This window comes from Triturus cristatus, chromosome 3_1, assembly GCF_964204655.1.
Source record: "Triturus cristatus chromosome 3_1, aTriCri1.1, whole genome shotgun sequence".
In the NCBI taxonomy this organism is placed as follows: domain Eukaryota; kingdom Metazoa; phylum Chordata; class Amphibia; order Caudata; family Salamandridae; genus Triturus; species Triturus cristatus.
Window position 1 is genome coordinate 718,995,909 of NC_140583.1, and position 19,150 is coordinate 719,015,058.

At 46.3% G+C, this 19,150-nt stretch overlaps 1 protein-coding gene across 1 annotated transcript in view; it reads right to left on the reverse strand.

The window, feature by feature from the left end:
• LRRC56 (leucine rich repeat containing 56) overlaps positions 1–19,150 on the reverse strand; it is a 943,429-nt gene that overhangs the window by 515,143 nt on the left and 409,136 nt on the right. Inside the window, exon 8 of the mRNA XM_085644809.1 lies at positions 11,943–12,140. Within this exon, the coding sequence (XP_085500935.1) occupies positions 11,943–12,140 (198 nt within the window). The remainder of the gene's footprint in view (positions 1–11,942; positions 12,141–19,150) is intronic.

Below are 19,150 nucleotides of genomic sequence, written 5' to 3' on the forward strand. Positions count from 1 at the left end.
CGCATGGGCGGGAATATTTATGTGCTTATGACTATTGATGAGGATCCCCTGGAAGAGAACCTCGGATGTTCAAAATTACCTGGAAAGGAAAGGGGGGAACGTGTTGGAAGGAGCTGGTCCCATGTTTGAATAGATTGTTGGTGGGCGGCAGGTGCCTTCATATTTTGGTTTTATATCTAGGGGGAAACGATTTGTTCGAAGAAAAGGGCATAGTGCTGATGTGCAGCATGAAGAAGGATTTAGCACTTGTTAAAGAGCAGTGGGCAGGGTGTTTCGTGTTGTGGACCGCGTTTATGACCCAGAGGGTGTGGAGAGGAGCAGTAAATCCAGGTGCAGTTGATAGGGCAAGAAGTAACGTCAACAGCGAAATGGCTCGTTTTTGCAGGGGTCTTGGCTTTGGTAGGATTTGCCATCATGAGATACGTTTTGACACAGTCAAGTTCTTTAGGGACGACGGAGTGCACTTATCTAGAATCGGCACAGATTTGTATCTTTTGGAGATCAGGGAAGCTCTGGCAAGAACGTTGAATGTGCAGCCGCACACGTGAGGAGAAACTATTGATTAGCAAGAGATGTGGGGCAGAAAAGGGGAAGTGTTCACCCCCCCCTTTTTCTGAGTGGCAGGGGTTTGCAAAGTTTGCCAGGGGTTGGAAGAAGTTTGGTTGGCGATGCATGCAGGGGAACAAAGGGTGTGCTCCCCTGTCTGCATGCACCCCCTTTACTGAAAGGCATGGACTGTGTAGCGTGCAGGAACAGGCTTTGGCGTTCCCATTGCAGTGCCTTTTTAATAGGCACTGCCGTGGGAATGCCAAAGGACCGCCCGCCAGACCAGGAGGTAACTCGTAATCTGGCGGGCAGCCAGTGGTGAGGTTTGGCGGTGTGGGAGTATGGCAGTAGTGTGGCGTCCTGCTACCACACCACCAAACTCATAAGCAGGCCCTTAGTAATTTTGGTGGAGAAACCTTGATTCACTTAAAAAGTATCCGGCCCTGCATTGCAAGATTCAAGGAAGCTTTACTTGGAGACACAATTTGGAATCGGGTTACAACGGTGGCCCATGCTATAGAATATTACGATGTTGGTGTTTCAAAATATGCATGAATTCTATGCTTTATTATCCTAGTGACAGAAAGAATTGATAAATTAAACGAAGTTTAACATTATGTTGATTTACTTGACTTAAGGTTTACAGTATACTGCAGCATATATAAAATGTCTTCTGTTTTATGAATGATTTACGAAAGTCATAGGTTTATATTTTTATGAATGATATTGTAATGTGATTGTTTTATTGTAGTTTTTACTGAAAGAAATACATTATATCAAGCAAATCTATCACAAGAGCAATTGATGACCTGCCCTAAAAAAGGTGGGTCCTCGAACCAGAAACGGACGGCGAACCCAAAGCAGCCCAGGCATATTTTGTCAGATCAGTCTCAGTACTATGCGTAGCAAGTGAGTGCGTGATCAAGCCTGACCACCACAGGGGCTTGGGGGGTGTTGGGGGGCTTTTCGGTCTCCCCCCCAAAGAAAATGTGGGGAACAAAAATGGCAAAAATGGTGCATTCTACAACACATTTTTCATTATATATTCAATTGTATTAGCTTTTAAAGCATAGTAAATTATGACCTTACAGGGCACCAGGATAACCGATCATACCCATAGACACTCTTACGGAGAACACAAAACATAGGATGTCAAGAATGAAACATGAATTTAAATAAAACCTAAGTGTCCACATTCACTGTTAAGCACAGGGAAGAAGCTGAGAACACAATGAAAGACCACTGCAAGGGATACTGGCATCCTCCACCCCAGTAAGAGGCACAGCATGGCCAGCTTTAGTGCTTTTTGGAGCAATATTTTTGGATGTCTAACCCTCCTCCTCCACAGTCTCCCTCAACAATGCCCCTCGTCTCTCCATAGCCCTCCTCTCACATGTAATTTATTTGTTATGTTTTGTACTGCCTCTTATTCTGTGTTGTTTTATAGCGCCTCTCAGTATCAGAGCACTTTACATCACACACACAACACAGACAATGAATCATACGTGCGTAAATCAGTGTATAGAAAATGTTACATAAGACAAAGGTGGCTATAAGTTGTAGGATTCAAATATCATCCACACTGGTAGTCATTTTCTAGGAGAGCTTGGTCTGGATAAGCACCAACTAGGGATTCAAAACGTAACTCAGTGGTTATGATTGTCTTAACTAATAATAAATTATTCCTGGGGCGGAGCTTGGCTCGCATCGAAGATGGCTGCCTGAGCCCTGGGCTCCGACCTGCAGCACCACTATCCGGTAATTATCCTGCCCTACGCTGTTGTTAAACGCAGCCACACAAGAGATTCGAGCGTCGGATCGGGCGCGCTACATAATGCTGTGACTCCGGACTCGGGAGGTATCGCGGCTGCTGTGGAGCGGCGGATGGAGACTTGCGGCGCGCTGGGCCACTGATCCCGGCCGTCGCATATGCCACGGGCGGCCCGGAGTCACTCTGCGTGCGGCCTGAGAGAGCAGAAGGGGCCAGCCTGACGCGCTGCCCACGCGGTCCGGGCCTGGGATATAGAGACGTGAAGAGCGAGGAAAGGTGAGAGTGGGGGGAGACATTCACTTGCCGTTGTGGCAGTGCCAAAGAAGTTGCGGAGAGCAATTCCCCTGAGGTTTCGCCGGTTTGGGCCTGGAAGGGCCGACAGAAGAAGCGCCGCCGGTGGCACTGCTTCAGTGAGCGGCGCGGGAGGTATAATGCGGAGGGTGTGTCTGCAGTAGCGTGGAGTGACCAGTGGCTCAGTAAAGCCAGCGCTCTTGGGACAGAAACAACAGTCTGTTGGACGACCTGCGGTGCTGCGCCTGTACCGACGCTACAGGGAAGAATGGAGGTGCCGGTCGCAGCAGAGTGCTGAAGATTGCGGGGTGCCTACGTAGCGGCGATTGGCTGGTGGGCGGTGGCCCTGAAGCACCGGAGCAGACGGGACTGGCTAACGGTAAAGCTTGGGCCGCTGCGGGGGTGCGCACGACGGGCGGCTGGATGGTTCAAGGGTGGCAGTGATTGGCAAAGGCCCCTGAGGCCAGATAAAGCTAGGTGGGACGAGAGTTGACCGGCCAGCGCGAACCGGCAGGATTGGCACGGGATTGGGCCTGAAGATTGTGATGCAGCGCAGCAGCATAGGAGCCACTGTCAGCGTTGCGCTTGTACTTGATGGTGCCTGTTGTGGCCTGACGTTGGGGAGACTTGCACTGTGGGGTGCGCACTCCGCCCCTTACTCCACGAGGTGGTGCCACTAGACGCAATTTGAGTAGCTGGAAGCGACGTAGCTTGAAGGCGGCTGCTACAATGGGCAAGACCGACAAGTCCCAACCGAAGCTGTCATTTGATCAAAAGCGAGCTAAAACCCAGACATTGGTGGCGGACGATGCTTGCGGAGCCTCGGCCCAGCCGGCAGAGGAGCAGGATCTACGTGGATTACTGCTTTCTATGGAGAGGGGTTTGCAGAATGGCATCACTTCCCTGGGCGCAAAGATAGACGCACTCTCATATGGAATGGGCCGTATGGGGGAACTAATAGATTAGCACGCGGAGAGGCTTGATCAGTCGGAACAGCGCCTACTGGAGGTCGAAGAGGCACAGTCCTCGCTGGACTCGGACCACAAGCAGCTTAGGCGGCTCATGCAGGTTCTGCAGGATAAAACAGAAGATCTTGAGGCGCGCACCCGTCATTGTAATCTGCGCATCACGGGCCTTCCGGAGACGACCTCAACGGGGCGAATTGAGTGCTTTGTGGAGACACTGTTAGTTGAGCTGCTCGGCCGGGAGGTGTTCTCTGGGATGTTTGTGGTGGAAAGAGCACACAGATCGCTCGGACCCAGGCCCCCTCCGGGCGCGCCGCCGCGGCCAATCATAGCGAAACTGTTGAACTACCGTGATAGAGATGCGGCCCTTCGAACGGCACGAGAGAAAAAGACACTAGTATACGAAGGGTCGACCATCTCGCTCTATCCTGACTTCACTGCCAAGGTGCAAGCGCGAGACGGCAGTTTACCCCTGCTAAAAAGCAGCTGCGAGAAATGGGTCTGGACTACGCGATGCTGTATCCGGCTAAGCTTCGTGTGAACAGGCAGGGGAAATCGCACATCTTTATTGACCCAAAGGCACTACACAGGGCGCTGAAGACTGGAATAGGGAACGGCGGGGCAGTCCGGAGACGCTCCAGCAGAGTGAGGAGACAGAGAGCATGCTGGGGCTGCAGGACTGATGAAGGCGGACTGGCAAGCATGGTCTCTGACTACTATGCCCTGCAGCAGGAATATATAGTGATATTGGTGGGGAGGGACTGGGGGTGCAAGACTCGTTCAGGGTTATTGAGATACAAGTCTGATGTACTACCTTCGCGCTGTGTGCGCAACGTTCTCCTAATCCCAGCTTCTGCCAAGGCTACGTGGGTTAGGGCGAGCAGTTGGTCCCTGCCTCTGGCGATCATTTTATCTAGTAGGCTGTGTGAAAGGAGGAAGTGATGGTAGGGCGAGCAGCTGAGAGCTGCGGGTGATACAGCGAGGAGAACAGCGAGTAGATTTGGATGTGGCGGTAGGGCAGAGATGGGTTTGCTGCACTAGGAGGCCGGGCAGGCGTTTACAGCGATACGTTGTCCTACACTACGGTCTGAGCGACCTCTGCCTGCGAGTGCATTCCACCTTTTTGCTGGGGTCAAGTTGTTCAGGGTTGGGAGGTGGGTGGTGAGAGTAGTCCGTTGATGGGACGCGGCAAGACCGAGTTGGGGGGGGTCTGCTGTGGGAGGCGGGAGGGGACGGGGTTGCAGTCAATTTTTTTTTCTTCTCTTTTTTTGTTTAGGGGGTCGAACTGTCAGTATGCTTTGCAAGGGTCTTATCTCCATAACTGTTATATAAGGCACACGGTGGTAGACAATAAATGTTTCAGCCGGAACAGTCATGGCCAGTAACACTAAAATGAGCGGGTTGCAGGACTCCATTATAGTGGTGAGCTGGAATGTTAGAGGTCTAAACGATCACCGGAAGCTACGCAAGGTACTGCACTACCTCACTCGACATAATGTAGACATTGATTTCCTGCAGGTAGACGCACCTCCCCAGTTGGAGCCAGATGCTCCGCGTGAGAGGGTTGTTGGGTAACTCGCATGCGGCCGGCTTCACAACCCATGCCAGAGGGGTGTTAACTTGGTTTAACCCTAAGTCGGGTAGCAAGGCGCAACTGCTGTATGCGGATGGTGGGGGCCGGTTTGCGCTGTCGCGGTATCAGGGTAAGGGACTGGATTTACTATTGGTTAATGTGCACGGACCTAAGTATGATTGCCCTGAGTTTTATTCGGAACTTGCAGACAGAGTCAAGAACTCCGGTATTGCCCACATGCTATGGGGAGGGGATTTCAACATGGTTATGAATCCGGGTCTTGATAGATCGGGAGGTCCGACCAGACTGCAGACTGCAGCAGCTAAGACAATTAGGAGGGAGATGCTTTGTATGGCCCTTTCAGACGTGTGGAGAGTTCTCTACCCTGCGGAGGGGGGCTTTACGCACTATTCCGCTTATCATGACCTGCATACCCGTATAGACTATTGGCTGGCGTCTTCATCGCTCATGACACAGGTCCACACATGCCAGGTGTTGCCGCGCACCCTATCGGATCATTCTCCCATATTGCTTACGTTGGCTACACCTAGGAAGACTATCCCGCCGTTTGAGTGGCGGTTCCCCCCATACTCACTCCTTGATCCCTTGTTTAAAGAAGAAATGGCGGAAGCAATCACAACGTTCTTTGATACTAATTTAGGTTCAGATGATAGTTTCCAAATGGTGTGGGAAACATTTAAAGTTTATATTAGAGGAGTGGCAATAGCCAAGCATTCCGGGGTGCTGCGATCTATCCGGCAGAGGTTATCAACATTGGAACGTAAGCTGGGGGAAGTAGAGACTAGGCAGCAGTCGGGAGCATCGGAAGACATTACAGAAGAGCTGAAGGCTCTGTTGGCAGAATACCATGAGGCGGCAGACGCGGAAGTGCTACATTTAGGGAAGTATGCCACAGCCAGAGCGTATGGGGAGGGTGAGAGGACTAGCTCCGTACTAGCCAATATACTAAAAGCACGTAGATGCAGAGCAGCGATTACTAAAGTTAGATCGGACGATGGGGCAATACTGACAGATGAGGCGGACATAGCTGCGCGCTTCAAATCATACTATGCTAACCTTTATGCCTCTCAACAGACTAGTATGGAAGAGAGCATACAAGACTATCTGGATCATATCCAGCTACCCTTCCTCTCAAATGAGCACAGGGAGTTTTTGGCCCTTCCTATAGAGAGGGATGAAATCCTAGAGGCGCTGGCTAGTATGAAGGCTATGAGCGCCCCTGAAGCGGACGGCCTTACGGTCGCTTTCTACCGGTCCTTTATTGATCTGCTGCTCCCGCATCTATCGACGCTGTTTGACGATCTGTGTGTCACCGGCCACATGCCTCCATCAATGAGGGAAGCCATTCTGGTTGCTCTCCCCAAACCAGGTAAAGATTTGGAGGAGTGTGGTTCATATAGACAGCTATCTTTGTTGAATGTTGATACTAAACTATTTGCGAAAGTGTTAGCCACGCGCCTTGCGCTGCTCACTCCGGAGCTGGCAGCTCCGGAGCAGGCGGGGTTTGTGCCGGGCAGGAACCTCACGTATAATCTTAGGACGGTGTTTGGTGTATTGCAGCATGTCCGACGGGACTCGAGGGCTCTTGCAGTCTTCCTGGATATGGAGAAAGCCTTCGACTCGGTGGAGTGGCCTTTTATGCGACAGGTCCTGACCAAAATGGGACTGGGTCCGGTCTTTTTGCAAATGATTGGGGTGCTGTATAAGGGTCCTACTGCTAGGATTCGACTGGGTGACCTGGTCACGGACGCTATACCGATTTCAAGGGGGACGCATCAGGGCTGCCCCCTGTCCCCCATACTATACGCCCTAGTGGCGGAACCTTTGGCGCGTGCCCTGCGTGAGTATCACAGCCTGCGAGGCGTAAGCTTTCCATCATATCGTATTGTGGTCTCCACATATGCAGATGACACTTTGCTATATGTCAGGGAGCCGGAGAATAACTTGGCGCCGGTGCTGCGGGAGGTCGTGCAGTTCGGGGCACTGTCTGGGCTAAAAGTAAACTGGAACAAGTCCATTGCATTTCCGTTGACGTCGTCCACCACCCCGTTCGAAATGGAGTACCCGCTACAATGGTCGAACGACTCGGTCAGATACCTTGGGATACAACTACACAGGGATTCTGATGTAGTTTTCACTGAGAACTATGGGAGAGCCATTGATAAACTGGAGGATGACGTGGAGACTTGGATCGGCCTCCCACTGTCACTTATGGGTCGGATATCCATCGCTAAGATGGTGGTATTGCCTCTTTTTTTATTTTTGTTCTCCAATATTCCAATGGTACTACCGCGTACCTTTTTTGCTAGGCTCACCAAGTCCCTGTTACGACCCTACCATATGGGGGGCCTAGGGGCGCCTGACATGGAACTATACTACAGGATAGCACAGGGAGCACAGGCGCATGCCTGGGTACACAGCGATGACACGATTCCATACCTAAAACTTGAGAGGTTGTTTGCAGCGCCTCTCCCGATGCATGCGGTCATGTTAGAGCCAGTCGACCGTAGAACAGGTTTCTTAGATTCATTAAACGCTACTCGGCATGCATGGAATTGGTTGCTGCGGCAGACTGCGGGGGCACTGTTATACTCTCCGGCCATGCCCCTTGATTGGGCGGTCTGGTTGTCCCCTTGCAGGGACCGTGGCGTGGTGCGATCCCTGCGTGGATTAGGCACACATTTGGTGGGAGACTTGTTTAAGGACGGTATCGCTAAAACGTGGGACGAAGTGGCGTCGACGGTGGAGTCCTATACTCCGCTGCAGCGGTTTCAATTTCACAGGGTCAGAGGCGCATGGCGACGACACCTAGGTGATGATATGGTCGAACCCCCTGAGGTTCCGGAATTATCGTATTTAATCAAGCACAATAGCCCTTGCGGGATGATGTCCAAGTTATATAGCATTACAAAAGGGGGTGGTGATGGACGGAGTGTCAGAACCAATCAAACACTCACTCCCAGTCAACAGATCTGGGTTTGATCCATCACCGTTCTTTAGCCCACTCTGCCACCCCAGTTCAGACATGGCCATATGCAAATCAGTCTGACCCTGTGCCTTATGGGAACAGTCCAGCCCGAACTGCCAAGCCATGCCTTCCCTGGACCAGAAACAAGCTTCCTAGGACCGGTTTCTGGCATTTCAGCCGTCTTCAGCCAGGCTTGCTTGAATCCAGTGGCAAAGTGAGCAAGGGACTCACGTCTGAGCATACCCTGCCAACTTATGGCGAACAAAGCGGTACAAAAGGGGGTGGTGATGGACGGAGTGTCAGAACCAATCAAACACTCACTCCCAGTCAACAGATCTGGGTTTGATCCATCACCGTTCTTTAGCCCACTCTGCCACCCCAGTTCAGACATGGCCATATGCAAATCAGTCTGACCCTGTGCCTTATGGGAACAGTCCAGCCCGAACTGCCAAGCCATGCCTTCCCTGGACCAGAAACAAGCTTCCTAGGACCGGTTTCTGGCATTTCAGCCGTCTTCAGCCAGGCTTGCTTGAATCCAGTGGCAAAGTGAGCAAGGGACTCACGTCTGAGCATACCCTGCCAACTTATGGCGAACAAAGCGGTACAAAAGGGGGTGGTGATGGACGGAGTGTCAGAACCAATCAAACACTCACTCCCAGTCAACAGATCTGGGTTTGATCCATCACCGTTCTTTAGCCCACTCTGCCACCCCAGTTCAGACATGGCCATATGCAAATCAGTCTGACCCTGTGCCTTATGGGAACAGTCCAGCCCGAACTGCCAAGCCATGCCTTCCCTGGACCAGAAACAAGCTTCCTAGGACCGGTTTCTGGCATTTCAGCCGTCTTCAGCCAGGCTTGCTTGAATCCAGTGGCAAAGTGAGCAAGGGACTCACGTCTGAGCATACCCTGCCAACTTATGGCGAACAAAGCGGTACAAAAGGGGGTGGTGATGGACGGAGTGTCAGAACCAATCAAACACTCACTCCCAGTCAACAGATCTGGGTTTGATCCATCACCGTTCTTTAGCCCACTCTGCCACCCCAGTTCAGACATGGCCATATGCAAATCAGTCTGACCCTGTGCCTTATGGGAACAGTCCAGCCCGAACTGCCAAGCCATGCCTTCCCTGGACCAGAAACAAGCTTCCTAGGACCGGTTTCTGGCATTTCAGCCGTCTTCAGCCAGGCTTGCTTGAATCCAGTGGCAAAGTGAGCAAGGGACTCACGTCTGAGCATACCCTGCCAACTTATGGCGAACAAAGCGGTACAAAAGGGGGTGGTGATGGACGGAGTGTCAGAACCAATCAAACACTCACTCCCAGTCAACAGATCTGGGTTTGATCCATCACCGTTCTTTAGCCCACTCTGCCACCCCAGTTCAGACATGGCCATATGCAAATCAGTCTGACCCTGTGCCTTATGGGAACAGTCCAGCCCGAACTGCCAAGCCATGCCTTCCCTGGACCAGAAACAAGCTTCCTAGGACCGGTTTCTGGCATTTCAGCCGTCTTCAGCCAGGCTTGCTTGAATCCAGTGGCAAAGTGAGCAAGGGACTCACGTCTGAGCATACCCTGCCAACTTATGGCGAACAAAGCGGTACAAAAGGGGGTGGTGAAGTTATATAGCATAGCTATGTCGCAGAGATCCCAGAAATATACTAAGGCTCGATTGGCCTGGCAAAGGGACCTGGACACAGTGATAGACGATGCCACGTGGTCATATTGCTGTGCTGGTACGCGTCGCATATCATTGCATGGCAAGCATAGACTTATACACTTCAAGTTTCTAAACAGAGCATATTACACGCCGGAAAGGCTACACAGATATGGCCTGCGTGAGGGGTTGGCGTGTGAGAGGTGTGCGCACCCAGCTGCAGACTTTATTCATTTAGCGTGGTACTGCCCCGGCGTGGGCAAATTTTGGGAGGCTGTATTTCAGCAGATCGGAGAGATAGCTGACTTGGACTTACACCTGGATCCTGCGGTGGCACTGCTAGGGAACTCGAGGGGGCTTCCAAAGGCAGCGCGTAGACTAGTGGACATGGGCATGCTGATAGCCAAGCGCAGGGTAGCTCTATGTTGGATGCGCGCCCCCTTGCCTACAATGGCGCAGTGGAAGCGAGACGTGCTCTATTGCTGTACGCAGGCAGAGACGTTTAGCGAACTGCTACCCCCGAGAAGCAGGCCAAAGAACTTTTGGGGACTGTACGCTGAATACCTCAAGAGGGGTGGGGCTGGTGGGAGGCCTAATGTTGGGGAGGAAGAGACGGGTGCTGGTGCGAACTGAAGAGAGTTATACGACAGTTGGTGGAGCTCCGAATCTTGTTGTACAGAAGGAGGCACACATTCCAGGGTGCAGCTTGAGAAAGAGAGGACACAAAAGGGTATTTGGTACTGCTCATCTGTATGCATACTGGTTAGGTATGGCTGGCCTATGAGAGGAACTGACATGGACAGGCTTTGAATATGTGGGGAGGGCCTTGGGAGAGGCTGACAGGAACTATCGACAGTTGTGGGGGGGGGGGGTGTTGATGTTTAGTTTTCTGTGATGATTTAAGAAGAAAACTTTGTGTTCCCTAATAGGGAAAAGACTATAAGGACTGGCAAGATGGGCTGCACTTCTTGATAAGATGTCAACTTACTGCACGAGAAGACAGTGATGCCCAGACTCCGGGATGTGGGATAAGCTGCGCTATGTAGTGATTATCAGAGATAAAGCAGCCGGCCTCAGGGTTGTAGGCGAGTAATAGTGTATGCCTGCATGATTGTTCATTAAAAAATAAATAAATAAATAAAAAATAATAATAATAAATTATTCCTACCTAAACAAACCCTTTTAGCAACATTAGGATAATCAAAGACTGGGAAAACACAACATTCTAACATGTATCATTCAGTCTGCATGCAGCTCTTTGATGGAAGTTCATAATTTACTGTGCTATGTTACAATCTCTATGGCATAAGCAGTAACCCACTAAGTTATGCGCATAAAATACAGTTATGTGATCCACATGGTACACATTCTTTTCAGCAGGCATGTTATTCCTCTGCACTACTTTAGTTGCATCAAAACTGGCACTAGACAAAACTCTGATCCCTCTACAACAGAAGCATTAATCACCAGAGTTATCTTGACATTTTTATTGTTGCCTAAACATTGCTGGATAAACCCTTAACAATTTGCAAAAAAGAGTGCCCCCCAGCTCAGCAATAGACCAGCCCCCAGTAACAAAACCAGTGCCTGGGAACAAAACTGACCTTGACCCTTCCAGCTTCCCGGGGAAACACCCAATGCCCAGTCCGGCCAGTCCGGCCTTGCGTCCAACTCACCGAAGCTGCAGCCAGCAGAGAGGTTTTAATGGGAGAGCCATGGGAATCCCTGCAGTTCCCCCTACCTATAAATGAGGGGGTAGTGATGGGGAAACCTAAGAGCCGATTTGGGGTGGTTTTCCAATTCCATCAAACGCTTATGTCCTGCATTGTATTGCAACATTCAGGAATTTGTGCATAGGAAGAAAGCAGTTCCAAAGAATTGGTTTAAAAAAACTACCTTCAAGTAAGACAAAGCATTGCACTTTTTCAAGCAGAAGAAACTAGCAAAAACCATGAAAAATGATGTTGATAACAAGGATAATCATTGCTGTGTAGACAATGAAGGCCAAAACCAAACTGAGGATCACTGGATACAAAAATTACTACAATGCACTGACGGGAACTGCTAGCAAATTAAAAAAATAGCATCAGTCATTTTTATTTAATCCTATTTTTGTGAAAAGGTGTTAACATTTTGTGAAAAAAGGGTCTTACCGTGGGAGACTCTGGATGAGGCTTCAGGCATATCTGGTTCCCCTCCATCGTAAGTGTGCTCAGCTTGCTGCACAATCCAAGGTATTGAATCTGAGTGATATCATCAATGTTGTTCCCTTCCAGATCCAAGATCTCCAGATGATCCAACATGCTTACTTGGCTCAAGTCAGAGAGATTGTTATAAGCCAGGTACAGTTCCTAAATCAGGCAAACAGAACGCATTTACAACTGTAGGATGAAGGTGTATGAAGTAGGTGTATATCTATTATCTTGCATCATGCGATGCATAAATCACAAGCAGTTGTGAGAAGAAACATTGGTCAAACGAGATTAAATAAACAGGTTTCAGTCAGGAACTGACACCTAAAGTTCTAATTACAATTCACAAGAATAATCCAAATATGGTAATGAAATTCAGTTGTTGCCTCTACTGAATGCAAAATAGTAGAAGGGTAACCAAATTATCTGATGAAGGGTAAAGGTCAACAACCACTTAATCATTAAGTCAGGCGTAACAACGTCTCCTTTTCAGAAGTTATAAAAATAGCATACAGATTTATTTTACTCAGGTATAAATCATTATATCATTTCAAGCTTTTCCTAGAGCTATAGGAGCTCTACATTCATTTGTTATAAGGTGCTGAGTTCCTATTCTTGCACAGTCTTAAAACAGTTTGCTAGTTATTTTTCTTCTAAAAAAAATACCCTTTGCCTAGACTTGGGGGATTTATTGAGGCCCAACATTCATGGGGATAAAGCGATATCATGTTCCCATGGATGTTGGGTATCCTCTACTGCAGTGAATGTTGGCTGTTTGAGCTTCAATTTACATAATTGTGGCTTAGTAGATTTCCTGAAAGGACTGTGGACTTACCAGGCTTCATCAACAACAACAAAGTATCAGTATATGGTATCACTGGAGAGGCGAGATCACCAGGGGTCATTAGCAACAAAGAATAGGGATGTGGATTTTTTGTAACTACTTGGCCGGGTGCCGAAATGCTATAAACATTAGGGGTGGGCGGAATTTGCGTAGTCGCGCTACGCAAAGCTACGCGAAACGGTAAAAAATCTCCACGAGCACGCAGAAATTCTGCGAACACGCGGAATTGCTTGTTCCGCCTGTTCGCGATGCTTTTTTCCTGTTCACGAACGCTGTTTGCATGCTCGGGGGGAAATATCTTGTAAACACGCATTTAGAAAGCGCGAACAAGCAAAAAATTACGCAAAGCCGCGGATCAAGGAATTTTTGGAAATTATGTGTTCTCCGCAGAACGCGAAATTACCCAAATTCCGCAAATTCCGCGAGCGGAACGGAATTTACCACCCAGGCCTAATAAAAATCTACTTGCCCTACAAAGAAATCCACTGGTCTCACCTACTCCTTTAATCAATTAGCTCAGTCACCATAGACAAGATTCAAGATTTCTATTTTGTTTTAATGAAACTGACATACAAAAGGAGAGCTTTGCAATAATGCTTAAGTACTTTTTTATGGTAAATATGTATCCGGGGTGAACAATTTTTGAGATGGTCTTGAGTTTCAGATAGATAAATTGTAGTAGAAAGTGTTTAACTTTGCTTTAAACTGTCACTTCCAAGTACTAACACACGCTTTATTAAAAAGCAGTCCCAGACATGGTGGTCTACTGAGCCCAATAGGCCACCATCCCTGGGAGGGCTGTCATTCGCAATGGGCTCGCAAACTGCGAGAGGCTCATTAATACTAATGAGCCTCGCAATTTGCGACCCCATTGGAAATAATTTGCGAGTTAAATTGCTATAGAAAATCTACTCTTCCTTTCTGCACTATATTTCTGAAACCTAACATAACAAGAAAAGAAAGGGTCTCAGTCTATACCTGGCTGCTTAGGGCACTGTTCCCAGAGGGATGTATGACGTTACAACGCGTGCTGTTACAACGCATGCTGTTACAACAAAACTGTTACAACGCAAGTGGATTTACAACGCATGCCATTACAACGCAAGTCTTTACATCGACTTGCGCTAGATGGCGTGCTAACATTAGAAAAGTGTAATTTACTATTCCAACTCCAGTCCACTTAACAGTAGGGAAGGTGTTGGGATAGTAAACTACACTATTTGTAATGTTAGCACGCCATCTAGCGCAAGTCGATGTAAAGACTTGCGTTGTAATAGCATGCGTTGTAAATCCACTTGCGTTGTAACAGTTTCGTTGTAATGGTAGTGCGTTGTAAAAGTTGCGTGGTAAAGGTTGTTCCCCTTCCCAGAGTGAAGCTAGTTCCACAGCCATGCCCATTAACAGAAGCCCATGCGGAGCACAAAACTGGGCTGTGGGCAATGGGTTACGTACAGATGCCAAGGAGGAGCAAAGAGGTAGGTGTGAAAGGATCAGTGGTAGTAACAAAGAGCCATGGTAAGGGTTAGTAAGCAGGTAGGAGAACCACGGGGAGCAAAAGAGCTCTCCCACATCCAAGCCCACTGTAGATAAGAAGAGACCTATTTGTTTGTTAATTGGGGCTGGGTAGATTCTATAGAGGGAGCCCTACCTTGATCACAACAAGAATAACTGTTTTCATAAGGGTGATATTAGAAAGGGTAGACCTTCTCCTTTATCATGTCCTATAGTCCTCAAGCTACCAATAGAGCATCTACCTATTTGCTGAGCAAGGCTTTTCTAGCCTCTTACACCATAAATCAAATCCAGATTCTACATCAAGACATATATTCTCACAGAGGTGTGGAATTTATATCTCCTGAACGACCTGCACAAGTGGATTACCAGGGGGAAAAGAAGGTTTAATACCTATTTTGTCAGATGGCCATTTAGACATTAAATCACGGTAAAGATAGAAAGGGTTGTGGCAGCCTGGTGCTCGGTGCTCATCACAAAGGAAGAAAATGCTCCCATTACCATGGGAATATGTGAGGGCATGCCATTGGATACAAGCCCATGACTACCATCTAGGCTGGGACTGGCTGTAGGAACCGTGAGCCCGCCTACAGATAAATATTTCGGCCTGTTGGCAAAAACAGCCCAGGAGTGGGCTCAAGAGCATAATATCTGCTGCTAATGGTTTTTGGAACAAGATGTCAATTAAAGAAGGGATGTGTTTATCTATGGGTACATCATTGGAGAGTGGATATATATCACAAAGCAGAAGCCAGGAACAGTAAAATAAACAAAGGGCAACTTTGCTATTAACACTAGCATTAATATACATAAATCATGTTACTTTAAAGAAAGACATTCCTTTATACAGGTTTATATAATAGATTAAGGTAACCAGGCGCTGCACTGTGGAAACTTCTATTGGTGTCTTTATGCCTGAAGCTGTATACTGCATACAAGAAGGTTTCAATAGAAAATTGTAGGTGAAAAAGTAGAAAAGGAGGCCCAAAATGCATTGCAATTTTTCACAATGGCTGCACTATATGCTGTATGTAGTGAGGAGAATGCGCATTCTTGGAGCCCAACTGGCGAAGAGGAAAGTATTTTCAGACAGAGTGACTGTAACTGACCAAACAGATGAAGAGGTTTATGATAGGTATACGTTTATCAAGAATAGCATTCTTAAGTTTCCTTAATGAATTGGACCATCTACTATAAAGGCCTACACAACGCAGTGGAGCAATTCCTACCCACATTCAGGTTTTGTGTCATATACAACTTTCAGCATCTGGAAGCTATCAAAACATAGTTGTAGTTGCAGGAATGCTATACCAGAGTGTCTAATTCAAGGTTTTATATAATTTTTCTTAATGGAATGTTGGCCAGAATTAGTTCTCAAATAGCATTTCCAAGAGGCTACAAAAATCCATTTCTTTGCATTAGCTCATTTTCCAGAAGTGGAACACATGTTCTATTATGTCCCTCCACTGAAACAGATTACATATATCAAAATAGAGTCACCGTTCATTAAATATACAGGTGATGTGCTCCGCCACATGTTTGATCACAGACCTGGTTGCTCGATACTCAGGGGGCACGCATGACTCTTAGATCTTTAGACACTGTACAATATAGGAGCAACTAGCAAGAAGAGAGCTGGGAGTGAATGGTTGCTAGATAAATGCTATTTTAATAAAACCTTTGTGTTAAATTTTAGGTCTCTAATATTTCTAAAATAAGTTTGCTAAATGTGAGGTGACAATGCAGATGCTTATATCCGTGGATAATAACTCAATACTTTAATCCCAAACACCTAGACAAAGCAGGTACATTGCTGCTCATAAACGACTAAGGAGCATTATAGAACAGACTCACTGAAATCCTGATGTCTGCGAAAAAGTGAGGGTGCCCTAGAGCATGAGCTAGCAGTGTGCTGTAAAATTGTAGCCACCTGTGTAAAGTTACATAATGTAGCCAGCCAAAATAGAAATTCAATGGGCCCTGCAAGTGAGAAATCTGATGAAGGAATTGTTGAAAAACTCTCCTAAATTACCACCAAGGACAAAATTGTGCAAGAGCTGCAGAGGGACATGTGCATGGGGTGATGTCACTAACAGCTACTTTTAAGGTACACATCGCATACATAATCACAAAGAAAGAGCAAACAAAACATATAGATCAGAACACATTTTTTTCTGTCTATTCACAGACTCATTTCAAGATGATCAGTTTAAATTTGAATACATTAATGCAGATTTGGAAAAATATTTTTGTTTAAAAAATAAAAAAATAAAAATTGTTTTACTTCAAGAAAGTACTCAAATTATCTGTATTTATATTTGCACTTTTGTCACCCACTAGCTGGTCTTTCTGTTGAACGCTGTATGATCCTACCTTGTCATTCGCTGCTCTAGTTTCTAGGGCACGTTTATGTAACAGGGTCACCAAAAGAAACACTGCTCACACTTAATTGTCCTTAGGTTCCCCAACCTACCTTGCTGCCCTAACTCCTGCATTAGCACTTTGCATTTTTCTCTAAAGCATTTGTTATTTGAGCATGGCCCCCTGCTACATCACCACCTGCATGTTTGTGGCTCTCCAACACATAGTTGAAGTGGTCAACCTTTCAAAAGAACTTCCAACTGTTTGGAGGTGATTGTTCATCTGTCTCTGTTGATATCTGAGCACTGCAGTCTTGAGTTTTTTTTATGTAGATATATCTTTGGTATTGGGACAACTTATTGGGTTAAAAATACTAAGATACTACTCCTCCCCTACCACTTTGATCTTTGTTAACGGCTTCCAATTTCCTTATTTTACTCTCCAACGAGGCACACGTCAAGGTTGTCCTTTGTCTCCTTTGCTTTTCATTCTGTCTCTGGAACCTTTTCTTCACTCCCTTAGGAACTATCCTGCTTTTCGGGGTTTTACTCACAAATCTATCGAAGTCAAGTTCACGGCTTACACTGATGATATTTTATTATATATGTCCGATCCGGCTACCTCTTTACCTGCTTTTATTGACCTTTCTCTTCTTATGCTGCCCTGTCTGGATATAAATAAAAATTTTCTAAGTCTGAAATTCTTCCGTTAAATAAATACTGCCTTAAAAATATGTTTGAAGGGATGGACTTTAAATGGAATACTATTTACATTACTTGTCTAGGGATAAAATATTCTTCTTCAATTGCTGAGACAGTTCAACTTAACTTGGATGATGTCTTATCAAAAATTTCTGATATGGTAGGGAAGTGGTCCCCTTTATTTTTGTCCTGGTGGGGCAGGCTGGCTACTTCTAAGATGATGATGCTTCCAGTAATTAACTTCTATCTTTCCATGCTACCAGTACAACTTCCTTCAAAAAATGTTAAGAATCTTAATAGTATCCTGAGTAAATTTCTTTGGAATAACCGGAAAGCTCGCATCTCTCTTTCTGCTTTGTCTGTTCCTAAAGATAAGGGTGGGGTTAATTTTCCCAATTTTTGCCAATATCATTCCTCCTTCCTAAACCGACAAGTTTTGCCCTATCTTTCTTCTTCTGATGACCCTCCCATGTCAGTATGGTATAAATTGGAGGAGTCAGTTATTTATCCATTCCCCTTTTCCTCGTTAGCCAAGTTTGTTCATCCTCCTCGCTCGTTCAAATCTCCTACTATCCCATATCTTATTTACTCTCTCTCTGATTTTTACTAAATAACGTTCACCACTTCAGCTATTTCTGGATTCCTCTATATGGAATAATAAATCTATTACAATTTCTAATCGTACTATCTTCTAGAAAGATTGGATTTTTAAAGCTATTATTCAGGTCAAACATTTAATTCATAATAAGCAGCATTTATCTCTTCAGGAAATCCAATTTAAATATCATTTATCCACCACGTCTCTTTCTAAGTTTGATTCTTTGAGATTGATTCTATCTCAACTGCTTTCTCTTCTCTCTGATACCTCTTCCTCTTCAAGTGACCCTTTTATCCAATCGTTACCTACTTCCCCTTTTCTCCGGGCATCTCACATTTACAAGCATCTCTTTATTTCTCTACCCACTCGTCCTAAAAGCAAGATTGAACTCTTGTGGGAAACAGACTTACAGCATACATTTTCTATACACACATGGAATTCCATTTGGGCCGGGATACACCATACTTCATGCAATGCCCGGACCACTCAAACACTCTATCATTTTTACCAGAGATTATTTTTAACCCCATTAGCTGTTTCTAAATTTAGCTCTGACCTATCCCCTATTTGTTGGTCCTGTAAGAACACTCCCGGCACTTATTTTCATTCCTTTTTTCATTGCCCCACTATTTTTACTTTTTGGACTAAAGTATGCAAGTCTATTGCCTCTATGTGCTCCACTAATTTTCCTTTTAGATATTCAATCCATATTTTTGGGTAGTAATCCTACACGCTGGTTTGGTGCTCGTAAGCTTGGTCCATTTATAGATCTATCCATTGCTATTGCTTTTCAAGTTATAACTTCTAATTGGAAGGACGCCTCTAAAGTTTCCTTCTTCGCCTGGTGGAATCTTTAAGGTCACCATCACAGGCCTGATAGAGCTTATGTGACCTCTTCTCAACAGCTAATTCGTAAGGAGGCCTTCTGGTCTCCTCTCACTAATTATATTTCTTCCTCTGCACTACAGTCCAAGGATGGTAACTTTGTTTTTCAACCGCCGTGAGTGATGCATTTATTCCTTTCTTTTTTCACTCATAATGTTCATAATTTAGGATTGTATATTATATATTGTGACTCTGTTTTGACTGTTATTGGAATGTTTTACTAGTTTATATGATATTATTGCTGACATCTTTCATTTCTCTCTTTCCT